The sequence below is a fragment of the Nycticebus coucang genome, chromosome 9 (genome assembly GCF_027406575.1).
Source record: "Nycticebus coucang isolate mNycCou1 chromosome 9, mNycCou1.pri, whole genome shotgun sequence".
Classification (NCBI taxonomy): domain Eukaryota; kingdom Metazoa; phylum Chordata; class Mammalia; order Primates; family Lorisidae; genus Nycticebus; species Nycticebus coucang.
Window position 1 is genome coordinate 122,974,741 of NC_069788.1, and position 14,510 is coordinate 122,989,250.

The following is a 14,510-nucleotide window of genomic DNA, read 5'->3' on the forward strand; positions in this document are numbered from 1 at the left end:
GCTTAGAAGTTCGAGACCAGCCTGAGCCAGAGTGAGACCTCCTCTCTAAAAATAGCCTGGCATTGTGGCAAGCACCTGTAGCCCCGTCTCTTAAAAAAAAAACAAAAAAAACTGGTTGTTGTGGTGTTGTGGTGGGCACCTGTAGTCCCAGCTACTTGGGAGGCTGAGGCAAGAGAATTGCTTAAGCCCAAGAGTTCGAAGTTGCTGTGAACTGTGATGCTACAGCACTCTACTGAGGGCGACAAAGTGAGAATCTATCTCAAAATAAATAAATTAATTAAATTAAATTTTAGTAAAGAATTTGTATTATTCATGTACTATGAAGAATGTGGATGATAAGTTCACTTCGATTTCGTATCTCCTGATAGCCTACCTCTACAAGTTGCTGGATGTATAGTTACAAACTTATTCGTCACAACTGAGCCTATTAATTATGTTTTAGATCTCTAATTTCTTTGTAGTTTAAAATTCTTGGAATTTAGCTTAGAACAGCTCAGACATGTGAGGACAGCTTTTCAGTTATAGTCTACTTATAGGAGTTTATAATTAATTTTATATCATCTGTTGATAAGCGGTAGATTTTTCAAAGTATAGACACACTTAGAGCTCTCCAGTTTGCCAAAAACAACACTCTTTGCCTTTGTTAAGTTCAACAAATATTTACGAAGGATGTTAGACTTTGAGCCCATTAAGCCCATTGCTTGCACTCTTAAAATAATCTTATGACAAATCAAAACAGTATAAACCTAGTTTCAGAATTGTTCAGCCAATTTAGGCCAGAAGATTTCTTCAAGGAAAAGATTAAGAGAGAACAGAATATTCAGTGAAATTTTTATATAAGTAGAATTTAAGCTAAAATTGACAGAACAGTAGGGTTCAGGTTAGTATAGAGGAAGACATTATTGATGGAAGGAAGGAAGGAAAAAATATGTATGATCAAGGTACATAGAAATATAAACTTTAAACCTTTCTGGATAGAGCAGGGGATACACTTTACGTAGAAGTATGTATAAATTGTACCTATGTTTTATTTTTTTCTTAGACCAACTAAAGTGATCCCAAATATAGAAATGAGAAAGAGTAACTTATTATTCAGATTCCTTGAAAACAAGAAGTCATAAATCTACTGTCAGCTAGTACAGACAGTAAAATCATGTTATCCAGACTCTATTCAAATGCAGATCAGCACGTTTCCTGGCAGAACTCACATCATTCTTTTTGAAGAATGTTTTCTTGCCCTGCTTTATTAAAAAAGTCTTTAATTCCTCTTAAAACCTAGTGACTATCCATGTCATTATTTGTGTGTGAATACCTGCTGAGAGGTACTAGATTCCGATTTTGGTGATAAGTTGTTTGCAACTTTTTTAGTCAGTACTTCCCTTAGAATTGAGGCAATCAAGGAATATATTATCATAGATTTTGCCAGTGCTGTATCTCTAGTAAGCTTAGCATTTTATATAAAATTACAAATCTTAATACCTCAGAGTTTGAGGAGAACAAAGACCATAATGTTCAAACCCCTAGCATGTTCTTTTCATCATTCCCAGTCTTTGCCTGAACATACCAATTGTTACTTCTATCTCAGCATTCATTACTTGGACAATTCTACTGTTTCAAATGCCACGTTAACAGTTTTTATCCATTGGTCCTAATTCTGCCCTTGCCAATTCACAAAACTTTGCATGATAGTCTGATAGGTGAAGAGAAACATTACGTTTTCTCCTTAAGTCCCCTTAACTTTTGTATTATTTTTACATTCTTTTTATTACCTCCAGGCTTTCCCAAGACGTTTTACTTTATTTATTAATTAAGAAGAAAAGCTCCACAGTAAAATGATGCCAGTGTAAAACTGCAGGTACAAAATTAGACCATTTAGAATTAATTAGGGCAGTAAGTAACTTTGCATTTAACACTATTAGATTGAAAGGTTCCCATTACACATGGCAACACCGAAGAGGAAAATAACTAAATAATGTAACCGGAATGTTCCTAACCAAGATAATTAATAAATGTTTGTAGTGATCGATATCCTAGTTACCCTGATTTGATCATTATACATGTTTATATCAAAATATCACATGTACCCTGTAAATTTGTGTAACTATTAGATATCCACATTATTAAAAATAAAAAGTTAAGGCTCAGGACCTGTAGCTCAGCAGCTAGAGCGCCAGCCACATACACCGGAGCTGGCGGGTTCGAATCCAGCCCGGGCCTGTTAAAGCAACAATGACAACTGCAACAAAAAAATAGCCAGGTGTTATGGTGGGCGCCTGTAGTCCCAACTACTTGGGAGGCTGAGGCAAGAGAATCGCTTAAGCCCAAGAGTTTGAGATTGCTGTGAGCTGTGATGCCATGGCACTTTGCCCAGGGTGACATAGTGAGACTTTGTCTCATAAAAAAAAATAAAATAAAAAGTTAAAGTTAAAAAATAAACAGAGAAAAATACATTGTTCCTCAAGGTTAGAATTTTGAGAATGAAGCAAAATCAAAAATTTCATATCTGAAGAACCCACAAATAAAATTACATCTTCAGTGTCCTGAATATATGTCCTAATCACATGCCTACTCTGTACCAGAATATATTCCCAGCTTTTATGGAGAAGAAATATACATTGAATAAACATACAAATAAATATTATAGTATGTTCTGTTTCTAACTCGAGTTCTAACTAAAAAAAAATAGTGTTTGCCATAAAACTATTTATGGAACAGCATGACCTAGTGGCTGAAAACACAGACTGTTTGGGTTAGAATCTCAGATCCACCTTTTACTAGAACATTACCTCTCACAAATTACTTTAACTTTCTGTAATTCATTTTTCTTATACGTAAAGTGAAGATAGTGTGAGTACTTACCTCATTGGATAGATATATTACAAAAAGTAATATGACGCTAAAAACTACTTGCTACATAAATATTTACCAATGTCATATATATGTGTATATAGAGAGAATGTGTTTTAAGGTTAAAAAAAATAAGTAGATAATGGTTGAATGAAAAAAGAATTTTTTTCTGGGAAAAAACAATGAAACAAGATTGGACCTAAAGTACACAATGTGTAGTTATAGAAAAGGAAAGAGAAACATCATGGAGGACATGCTAAATGCTTATTATACCTTGAATATATCAGATTAATAAACTATTGAAATCACTTTTCCAACTCATTTCTTACCAGGCTACTCTTGTAAAAAGAACAGAGGCTGGCATATCAGAATATTTTGCTTTTGGAAAATATTTGCTAAGACATTGATAACAAAAAAATCATTAAATATTTTGCAAATGTAAAATGCTAAAAGCAGACGTATTCAGAGACATATAGTCTCAGGAATGAAGATTGCAGCATATTCCTTTTCTTCATCACTGTTTTCAGACAGTATTGTCTAAAGTAATCAAGAATATGAATTTCTCTTTCTGTATATTATATATCCAGTTATGAAATGGACTTAATGTTGCTTTTCACACAAAATATATAAAGGAGTTTGTATCTGTCTTGTACTAAGAACTTCTCTGAATAATATCACTGTATTACAAGAGCAGAATGCTTGTAACTTTGTCAACTACCTACTGTAAGAGGAATCTGGTAGGGAGTCAGTAAGTGGATTCATATGACAAACCAATTTGGAATGATTCTAATATTTTACCAGTATTATTTTTATATATTGGAACTTAGAGACTAGCTGCTATGAAAGAATAGAGGACAAATGTCCCATGGAGGTAGTAACCATTTCAGATAATCACTAATGGCATACAGATGAGAATTAGCTGAAAGGATCAAAGTTCCTTCAAAAGATGCTGTTAAGAAGGAAACAGTAAAACTCTTAAAAGTATGGAGTTTGAAGATGAACTGTTGTCAGTTTCATTGAGAGAGTGACCACAAACCAAAGGCAACAATATGGAAGAAACAATTGATCATGCTAGAGGGCTAATTGATATATGAGGAAGTAAATTATACTCCTCTATGAAGAATGAAGATAGCATTATAGTGATGGATGTCATTGGGAAATATCTTCCCTTTGGCTTCTTTATCCCTTTTTGTAAGTTCAATTGCAGCAAATAATAGAATATCCTTGCATGGAATAATTCTCAGTCTGAGACTTTATGGAAGGAAAAGATAGATCATTTTTAATTAGGTGATTTTTAAATGGGGTTTTGTAAATTTTTAAACTACTTTCTAACAAATGAGAAAATAATTGTTAGTTTTGAATAGTGGATTGGGAGAGTGGAGTCATATAATGTCTCTCTCACTTTCTGTGATTCAGGATCACATTATACAGGCAACCCATTATAATGAGGTCATTTGTGGTAATAACCCAGATGATGAGGTTCAAAAGAGATTCACATCATACTAATTTTTCACTATTATTAAACAGTATGTATTTAGAAGTTTGGTTAATTACATGATACTTTGATGTGAGTTTCTATTTATGGGCCCTATCTATTTTCTTTTTCATTCACTCCCATTTTGCCATTTTCAGTACTTATAATGTACTTCTGCCTTAAGATGGGAAAATGGGGCCCTCTGTGGGATAGATGAACGAATATCACCATCAGCAATAAATGATACTTAGAGTAATGAAAGGGCTGCTTTTATGTAATATTGAAAGCAAATCCTAGTATAAATGCCCCTTCCTCCAGAAGTGCAGCAAAGGCAGCAATCAGAACAGTATTAGCAATAGGTTCTACCTTTGTTCAAAACGTAAGGTATTACTCTTTGCCTTCCTTCTAAATATAAAACACCATAAGACAGGGTCATCAGACTTACTCTTTAAAGGGCCATATGGTAAGTATATTAAACTTGATAGGCCATGTGGTTTCTTTCACAACTACCTAACTCTACCAGGCCTGTAGCATAAAGATACCCCTAGATAATACAAACAAATGAGGCTGGCTGTGTTCCAGTAAAACTATTATAGACACTGAATTTGGATTTCATATAACTTTCATGTGGCAGAAAATGTTATTCTTTTGATATTTTTGAATCATTTAACAATATAAAGATTATTTTGGCAGGATATGGCTTGTGAGCTAAAGTCCCCCCTTATTTTAGAACATTCTTACCCAGGCCAGGCACGATGGCTCATGCCAGTAATCCTAGCACTTTGGGAGGCTGAGGTGAGTGGATTGCCTGAGCTCACAGGTTCAAGACCAGCCTGAGCCAGAGCAAGACCCTGTCTCTAAAAATAGCCAGGCATTGTGGTGGGTGCCTGTAGTCCCAGCTACTTGGGAGGCTGAGGCAAGAGACTCGCTTAAGCCCAAGAGTTTGATGTTACTGTTAGCTGTGATGCCCTGGCACTCTTATTGAGGGTGACAAAATAAGACTCTGTCTCAAAAAAAAAAAAATCTTATCCTATAGGATACTAGCAACTTCTCTGTTAATCCATAAACTTATAGCATGTGAGCTTTTAGAAGAACATTCTGAAAATTTGAGATTTAGGAAGGAGAAGGCCTGTAAGAAATGAATGCTTGATGGACTCAAATATGTTTCAAAAGCCTCTGTATATATAGGCACTCTTCAAAATGTTGGGGATATAGCAATGAACAAAGAGTGGTACATTTCAGTGGTAAGACATAAATATAAGAAAACAAGTAAAATGTATAGTATTGAAGATGGTAAGTAAAATGGATAAAAACAAACCAGGGAAAGAAGATAGATAGTTTAGGCAGGAAAATGGATTCTAATTTTAAATACAGCGATCTATCTAGGAATACCTCATTGATAAGGTGACATCTGAGCAAAGACCTTGAGGAGAGGGAGGAAGTCATGGATTATATAAAACCCATATGTTACCTTAGTGTAATGAAACAGAGGGATGGCATAATCTTACTTACATTTTAATAGGCAAAGCAATGAAGAGACTACTAAAATAATCCAGGTTAAAAAGGATAGTGCTTTAGACCAATGATAGAGGTGTAAGTAATGAGAAGTAGATTATTGATATATTTTATACAGAGAGGTAACAGATGGAAAAAGACAAATAGAGATGTCAAGTAAGACCTAGGATTGGACTTGGGCACGTGGAAGGATGGAGTTGCCATTTACTTAAATGGAAAAGACCGTGGGAAGAGTAGATTTGAGGAGAAAGATAAGGAAATTTACTTTGGTCATGGAAATTTGAATCGCCTTTTAAATAAATATTCAAGTGGAGGTGTCAAATTGTAGTTAGATATACACATCTGGACTTCAGAGAAAGAATATGGAAAAATATGGTCTAGAAATATTTTTCAGAGTCCTCAAAATATAATGGAATTATTAATAAAAGCAATGGCAATTAATTAGATCGCCAAGATATTTACTAGTATTACTATTTATTTATTGGTATCACTACCCTTGATTCCTTTCTCATGCTCATTCAAAGAGGTAGGTAGTTTCTAGTAATCTGTTCCCTCTGCTTACTCACAAAGAGTGGAAGAAATCCCACTGAATCAAAAACCTGACCTACACAGAAAGTACCATTAGTTGGCAATCCTAAAATTTTGCCACCGTATAAACATGGGAGTGAATTTTTCCAGTACCTCCTTGCTGGAATCTGTTTGCACTGGAGGTAAGTGTGAATGGGGAGGTTGTGGGAAATGATGGGGTGAGGGCTTAACTAAACCTTTTCCAAATCTCAGAAATGATTTAATTCTGAGGAAGGGAGAAGGTTCAGGCTGGTTCTTACTTCTCTGAACCAGTTCATACAGCCCTAAATTTGACCTGCTTTCCTCAAACTGGGAGTCAGAAATCCCTTTTCTCTTCTGTTTTTCTGCTGCAGAAATTCCCACCATTCCCATTTTGTGGGCTCCAGAAAGGGGTAAGCGAAGACTTCAATCCCAGCCAATCATTTCCAGATTAATAATTTTTAGTGTTTTGGTTTTTTTTAATCATCATAAAAGCTTGGACCCATTTTTCCCATCTGTTTAATTTTCTTGTGGATTGTTATGTATCTTTGTTCTAGGGTCATTCTGTATCCCTGAGCAATAGAGTTCAGATCCATCTGCTATTTCCATTTGTGTGCTGTTCTCTTGTGGATTCTCATATGCAGTTTATTGATTACTGTTTCCTAGATGCAAGACACCCAATTCAGGGGACTGCTTCACTCTCAATCTCATCTTTTCCTGAATGGTGTTCTGTTACTCTGTTGACAGCCTATCACTGCCCTGCCCAACTGCTTCTGATGATCTGTCATTGTTTCTCTACTTTTCCCTTCTTCCTGCTATTGCCTTTGGTTATTGTCTCTACTTTTTTGCCTCACTTCACCTGCTGAATGATTTGCATTCTTCACTTACTAGTGCTTTGTCCATTAGCAAATGGCCTGGTACTGCCATATCCGTCTGCTGTTTTAGCATTTTAGACTGCCCAGCATTGTCTATCCACTCTCCTACCATTCCCCTAGAGAATGGCCCACCGAAGTGTTACTCCATCTGCCTGCCTGATCTTGCCCTGCCAGATCTATGCTTGTAACATTGTAAGTAGATGCAGACTGTTCAGCACTTTTGCAGTCTTTCTCCACTTGCCTGGTGCTACTGAGTTGCCCTGCTGAATGAGTTTGCTCAACTCTTGCCTCCTCTATTTGCTGCCTGTGGCTGCCCCATTAATTTCCTTAAGACATTGCATTCATCACCTACTTGCAACTTGCTGATTGGCCCATGTTGCCTCCAATATATTTCTCCGCATCTAATAAATCACTGGCATTGTTCCTCTGTTGTCTTGTAACTCTGATCAGATTTTATTTGCAAGAAAACTTTTGCCTACATATTGTCCAAATATATTTTAGAAATAGGAAAATGCTTTTCTATTTAATAGCCCAGCCCAGTTTGCTCCTAAACTCACTTAAACCCACAACCACATGTCCTTTCTGCTTTTTTATACAACTCCACATTCTTCTCTTTATTTAGGAATATACATTCTTTTCTCAATCATCATTGTTGCTTCAGTTACCTTTTCATATCATGTATCATATACAATTATTCCTGATACATGAGAGCTTTCAGTAATTTTCCATGTAGTAAATATTTTACTTGATTAATTTTCCGTCTTTTTAAGGGTTTTATGAACATAAATTACTCCTATTTTATTTTTTTAATATAAGAATTTTTGAAACTCTGAAAGTATCATCTAAAAAAATACATTTAATTATCTTATAGTTCTTTGTAGTTCAGATTAAAGCAATTTTATACTCTGCTCCATTTTTTCCTTTGAGAATGTTGTTTCTCAGCCTCTCATGTTTATGTAATATCAGTTATTTAGCAATTCTTTTTGTGTGTTTATTATTTCATCCTTCTAAGCTATCTTTCCTTGTATATTAGATAACCTTTTTAAATTGACATTTTCCCCTTAATTGTATTTGCAAAGTACTTGACATCTAAAAGTAACATGTAATATAAGCTAATTCACTTATATGTACCAAAAAATCAAACACAAGAAGCAGAGACAAATTTTCGTGAAATTTGCAAGAGGCGATGTAAAGTGGGTTGTGTATGTGTGCATGCATTTATGGGTTTATAGATTTGAAGCGTTCTATGTGTGCGCGCATCATTCTGCTCACAGTGTGGAAAATGCTGTGCCCGTATTAAATTTTATTTCATTTTTACAAAAAAATAAGAAGGAAAAGGAAAACTCTAAAGAGACTAATAAATTTAGGGATTGTTAAAAAAAGTGTAGGCAGGGATTTTTTAACTTTTATTTTTTTTTTTTAGTTTTAATAATAGAGATAAAATTAAGTTTAAAAATGCTGCTCTAGGAAAATTAAGAAAATTATGTCAATAGTTTTTTGTTGTAGTAAAATATATATAACATAAAATTTACTGTTTTAATCAATTTTAAGTTTACAATTCGCTGGTATTATTACATTCACAGTTGTGTGCAACCATTACCACTATCTGTTCCCAGAACTTTTTATCATCCCAAATAGAAACACTATATCTATTAAACAAAAACTCTCCATTTTTCCCTTCTCCAACCCTTGATAAATTCTTACCTACTTTCTGTCTTTAGGAATTTGCCTCTTCTCGGTGCCTCACATAAATAGAATTGTAACAAGTTTTGTCCTTGAGTGTCCTTATTTCACTTAGCATAATGTTTTTAAGGTTCATCCATGTTGTAGCATGTATCAGAATTTCACTCCTTTTTAGGATTAACATTCCATTATATGTATATACCATGATTTATCAGTTCCTCTGTGGAGACTTTGGTTGTTTCTGCCTTGTAGCTATTGTGAATAAAACTGCTATGAAAATTGGTTGGCAAACAATCTGTTTTTCTTTTGGTTTTATAACTACAAATGGATTCAGTAGCTTTTAATATTTTTGTCAATTTTGGGAACAAAGATCAGGGAAACTACATAATTATCATGAAAGATACATAAGTTGTATTAGGAGCTGAAAAAGATACAGAAAGCTAAATGTTAAGTGTAGACAACCCTATATTCTATGAATAAAAAGGAGAATGAATTTAAAATAATTCAGATAGTGGATGCTTGTGGATCCATATCCAGCAAAAATGATTCTGAAGTAGGTTTTAAGAAAAATGTCAACTTTAAGAAAGACCGATGGCATGTAAAGGGGAACATTCATAAGCATTTGTTTTTTGTTGTTGTTGTTTTTTATTATTATTGAATTATAGCTGTGTACATTAATGCGATCATGGGGCACCATACACTGTTTTTATTGAAAGGCAAGGTTTAAATGAAGATAACTAAGGTAAGGGAACCAGGTCATGTTTAGAGGAAGCAGCAATGGGAAAGGAAATTCATTTCTGTTCTAAAATTCATCTTGAATACCCAGCCTTCTACCTATAGAGATTTTTCTTCATCTCAAACAAAACAAAACAAAACAAAACAGAGTCTCACTTTGTCAGCAACCTCAAACTCCTGGGCTCAACTGATCATCTTGCCTCAGCCCTCAGCCTCCCCAAGTAGCTGGGACTACAGGCGCCCACCACAATGGTTGGCTATTTTTTTGTTAGTTTTTAATTAAAATCATAACTGTATACATCTATGGGGTACAGTGTGATCATCTGATACATACGGTGTAATGCTTAAATCAAACAGATTAACATAGCCATCACCTCACTTACCTATTTTTTGTGGTAAGACATTTACAATTTACTCTTAGTTATTTTGAAATATACCCTTGCTTAAGGCTGGTCTCGAACTCCTGAGATCAGGCAATCCACCTGCCTCAGCTTCCCGGTGTTCTAGGATTACAGGCATGAGCCACCATGCCGAGCCTTATATAGATTTTTCTAAAAAGATTCCTAGGCCCAGCCCTCAGAGATTGTTTCAGTAAGTTAGGGATATAGTTAGGTAGAGTGCACATGTTTATGGTAAATGTGTGTGTGTTAATCCACTGGTAAAATACAGTGGGAGTTAAATTGAACTCTATACCATAAGAACTGCAAAAGTTAGAATTTGTCCTTGTTCTCAAGGAGTTTAAAACTGGAATAGTTAATAGATTTAGGAAGGAAGACTTTTGATCTATTAGGTGGTATGTTTTCACTTGTTAATTCTTCAATTTGAGGGGGTGACTTTTATATATTTTATTCACCCTTTCTCAACTGAAGTTCCTAATCTAAACTATCAAATACAGAAAATATTTGTGTGACTATCTTGTTAATTCTCTGAAGGCTGGTACATAAACTAGTATCATTTTTTAAGCACAGGAGAGAAATTAGTTCACTACATATAGTAATTTTCTCAAAACCTATTAGGAAAGGCTGCGCTACATACCATGCAGTCTGCTAGGAGTATGTAACAGAAAGACACAAGTTCTTGCTCTTAAGAAGCTTACGTTCCAGGAATGGGAAAATTACATTTAACAAAAAAATGCATTTCTATTACCATCCATAAAATGTCATTCTTTTCATTTAATTCTCTGAGGAAAAAGTTCAAGTCAGAGTGGTTATATATGAGGAAACCCTTTCACCTCTTCTAAACATAAGTGATTCAAAAATAGGAATTTCCTCTATATTAAAACCTCCTCATGGCTAAAGGATACTGACAATAACTTAAATGCCAATAGGAATCCCTTTAATTTTAAAGCCTAGTGCCTTCAGTAACAGATTAGTATCCAGAAAGTTGTTCTTAATGTAATTGCAAACACAGTGAGGTATATTTTCCCCCTGAGGTACAACTCTTTTTACTAATACTGAAAATATTCAGGATTTTAATTTGGCCTCACTATCTACTAAAACTCACTAGATTTCTTTGTGTCCTAAGTTTGGGTCATGTTCGTTAGTGTTCTTATAGACTTGAGTAACTAGTCATCTGAACTAAGAATTTCTTGGTCTTTCCTATATTGATATTTGCCTTCAAACTTCAGAGCAGTTAGCTTTAATTCCTATTGCTCAGTACTTTCTTTAAAGCAGCACTTAGGATAACTTTTAGTTACCTGTTTTTCCTTCCTTCTCCTGATGTTCTACTAAAGTAATTTAATAACACAGATATGGGAAGATCAAAGTTCTCATCTGAAGAGAAAAACACTAAAATAGAAATTACCTCCAGATTTAGCTTGTTTTCTTAACAAGAATAAATAATTCTTAAAGATTTTGCTTCACCTGTATTTATTCTGAAAAAAACATTTTAAAGTACAAAACCCAGGTTATGCAGATATTTTAAAAATCTGGAATATAATAAAATATGAGTAACATCATTTTATGAATAATAAATATGCCTTTTTCTTTTCTTATACTCTTTGAACTATTTTTATTTCAAGGAAAGCTAAATCGAAAATAGTTATATAATGTGTTTCCTTTGTGTGAAAGTTAGTCTGAGAAGGCAATTTTTCTATCTTATCCTTATTAGGCTTCAAGTACTTTTTATATTTAGTAACAAGAAAATCCTCTAAATTTTCATTGAAATGAGGAGATTCCTTGTAGCCAACTATCTCTAACAAGTCATCTAATTTTTCTTTTACTTTTTTCTTTGTCTACTCAATGATAGGAGAATATATTCAACACCTTGCAAAGGATGGAGTTAAAGATGGAGCTTCCTTACATAAATATTTTATGGAGGTTGTTAAATTTTTTTGGTTTTAAATATGTATGTTAATAATAACGGGCACTGATAACCTATCTCTATATTTTCTATCATTTCTCCCATTTGTTCTTCTATCGCCATGTATTTCAATGTTGCTGGCAAAACCTAATTTATCATCCCTATGGAACAAGAGGTCAGATCATTGAGGGAACATAAAATACCTCAGATAGAGAAATTATTTGGTAAGAAGTTTCTTTATTTATATTTAGAAATCTTTAATTTCATGAACATTAAAATCAACACCTGAAAATGTCACTAGTTAGATACTCATGTTTATAAAATACAAATCACCACCAAACTTTGTATTTGTCTTAGAATGCTTTTTAGATTTCTTACGGTATTTAATATTTCGGAAGCAACATAGAGTGTTTTCTATTTATATCAGCAGCATAAAAACTGCTCAGATTTGATTCTTCAAATGCTGGGGAATCAAAATTTCTTTGGTAATTCCCTTATAAAATATTAAACAGAGATCCTAAAAGAAAATAATGTATCTCTTACAAGTCATTTTCTTTTGTAACACTTTATTATCAAAATTAAGATAGATTTTCTGAGATGGATACAAGCCAAAGTTTATATATCCTACTTATTATGATGATTAGTTAACTACAATGTAAAACTGAAGACGACGTTTAGAAAGTTCCTCTTTTATAAATAAGAAAATCTGTCATCATTTCCGTCAGGGAGGCCCTGTGTCTGCGGTCATGACTCGCTACAAGTTTATCGATATTGGTATCAACTTGACAGATCCTATGTTCAGAGGAATTTATAGGGAGGTTCAAAAGCATCCAGATGACTTACAGGATGTAATAGGGAGAGCTGTCCAGATTGGCGTTAAAAAGTTTTTTGGCTGCGGCTGGGTTTGAACCCACCACCTCTGGCATATGGGGCCAGCACCCTATTCCTTTGAGCCACAGGTGCCACCCAAGGACACTTTAATTTTTATAGCAATAAAATTCGTACTACTTCTTAGAGAATTCTAATAACCAAATGAATATTAGCTCAATGTCAAATTCTTTGAGTAGTTGTTTCCTTAAATTAGTTTTGAAAATAGCAGGCTAGTTCACATATGCACACAAGAAACAAGGTTAAATCCATAGTGCAATATCCAGACATTTGGTAGGTGCTGCTTTTAAGTTGAATAACCTCAGTTTTAAAAAGTAACCCTATCTTGGAAAAATAATACTTCGTTTTATATGGAATCAGAAAAAACCTCGAATCCCCAAAACATTACTCAGAAATAAAAATAAAGCAGGAGGAATCATGCTACCAGACCTCAGACTATACTATGAATCAATAGTGATCAAAACAGCATAGTACTGGCACAAAAACAGAGAAGTAGATGTCTGGAACAAAGTAGAGAACCAAGAGATGAATCCAGCTACTTAACCGTTATTTGATCTTTGACAAGCTAATTAAAAACATTCAGTGGGGAAAAGATTCCCTATTTAACAAATGGTGCTGAGTGAACTGGCTGGCAACCTGTAGAAGACTGAACCTGGACCCACACCTTTCACCATTAAGTAAGATAGACTCTCACTGGATTAAAGATTTAAAGTTAAGACATGAAACTATAAAAACACTAGAAGAGAGTGCAGGGAAAACCCTTGAAGAAATTGGTCTGGGCAAGTATTTTATGAGGAGGACCCCCCAGGCAATTGAAGCAGCTTCAAAAATACACTACTGGGACCTGATCAAACTAAAAAGCTTCTGCACAGCTGAGAACACAGTAAAGCAAGCAGACAGCCCTCAGAATGGGAGAAGATATTTGCAGGTTATGTCTCCGACAAAGGTTTAATAACCAGAATCCACAAAGAATTCAAACGTATAAGCAAGAAAAGAACAAGTGATCCCCATCGCAGGCTGGGCAAGGGACTTGAAGAGAAGCTTCTGTGAAGAAGACAGGCGCATGGCCTACAGACATATGAAAAAATGCTCATTATCTTTAATCATCAGAGAAATGCAAATCAAAACTACTTTGAGATATCATCTAACTCCAGTAAGATTAGCCCATATCACAAAATTGCAAGACCAGAGAAGTTGGCATGGATGTGGAGAAAAGGGAACACTTCTACACTGCTGGTGGGAATGCAAATTAATACATTCCTTTTGGAAAGATGTTTGGCGAACACTTAGAGATCTAAAAATAGATCTGCCATTCCATCCTATAATTCCTGTACTAGGCATATACCCAGAAGACCAAAAATCCCATCATAATAAAGATATTTGTACCAGAATGTTTACTGCAGCCCAATTCATAATTGCTAAGTCATGGAAAAAGCCCAAGTGCCCATCGATCCACGAATGGATTAATAAATTGTGGTATATGTACACCATGGAATATTATGCAGCCTTAAAGAAAGATGGAGACTTTCCCTCTTTCATGTTTACATGGATGGAGCTGGAACATATTCTTCTTAGTAAAGTATCTCAAGAATGGAAGAAAAAGTATCCAATGTACTCAGCCCTACTATGAAACTAATTTATGGCTT

At 34.5% G+C, this 14,510-nt stretch overlaps 1 protein-coding gene across 11 annotated transcripts in view; it reads left to right on the forward strand.

Moving 5' to 3' along the window:
- GPHN (gephyrin) overlaps window positions 1-14,510 on the forward strand; it is a 708,676-nt gene that overhangs the window by 335,686 nt on the left and 358,480 nt on the right. Inside the window, exon 5 of one of the 11 annotated variants that reach the window (XM_053602269.1) lies at window positions 6,757-6,795. The exons of the other annotated variants lie outside the window; for them this stretch is intronic. Within the exon in view, the coding sequence (XP_053458244.1) occupies window positions 6,757-6,795 (39 nt within the window). The remainder of the gene's footprint in view (window positions 1-6,756; window positions 6,796-14,510) is intronic. 11 annotated transcript variants of the gene reach the window in all.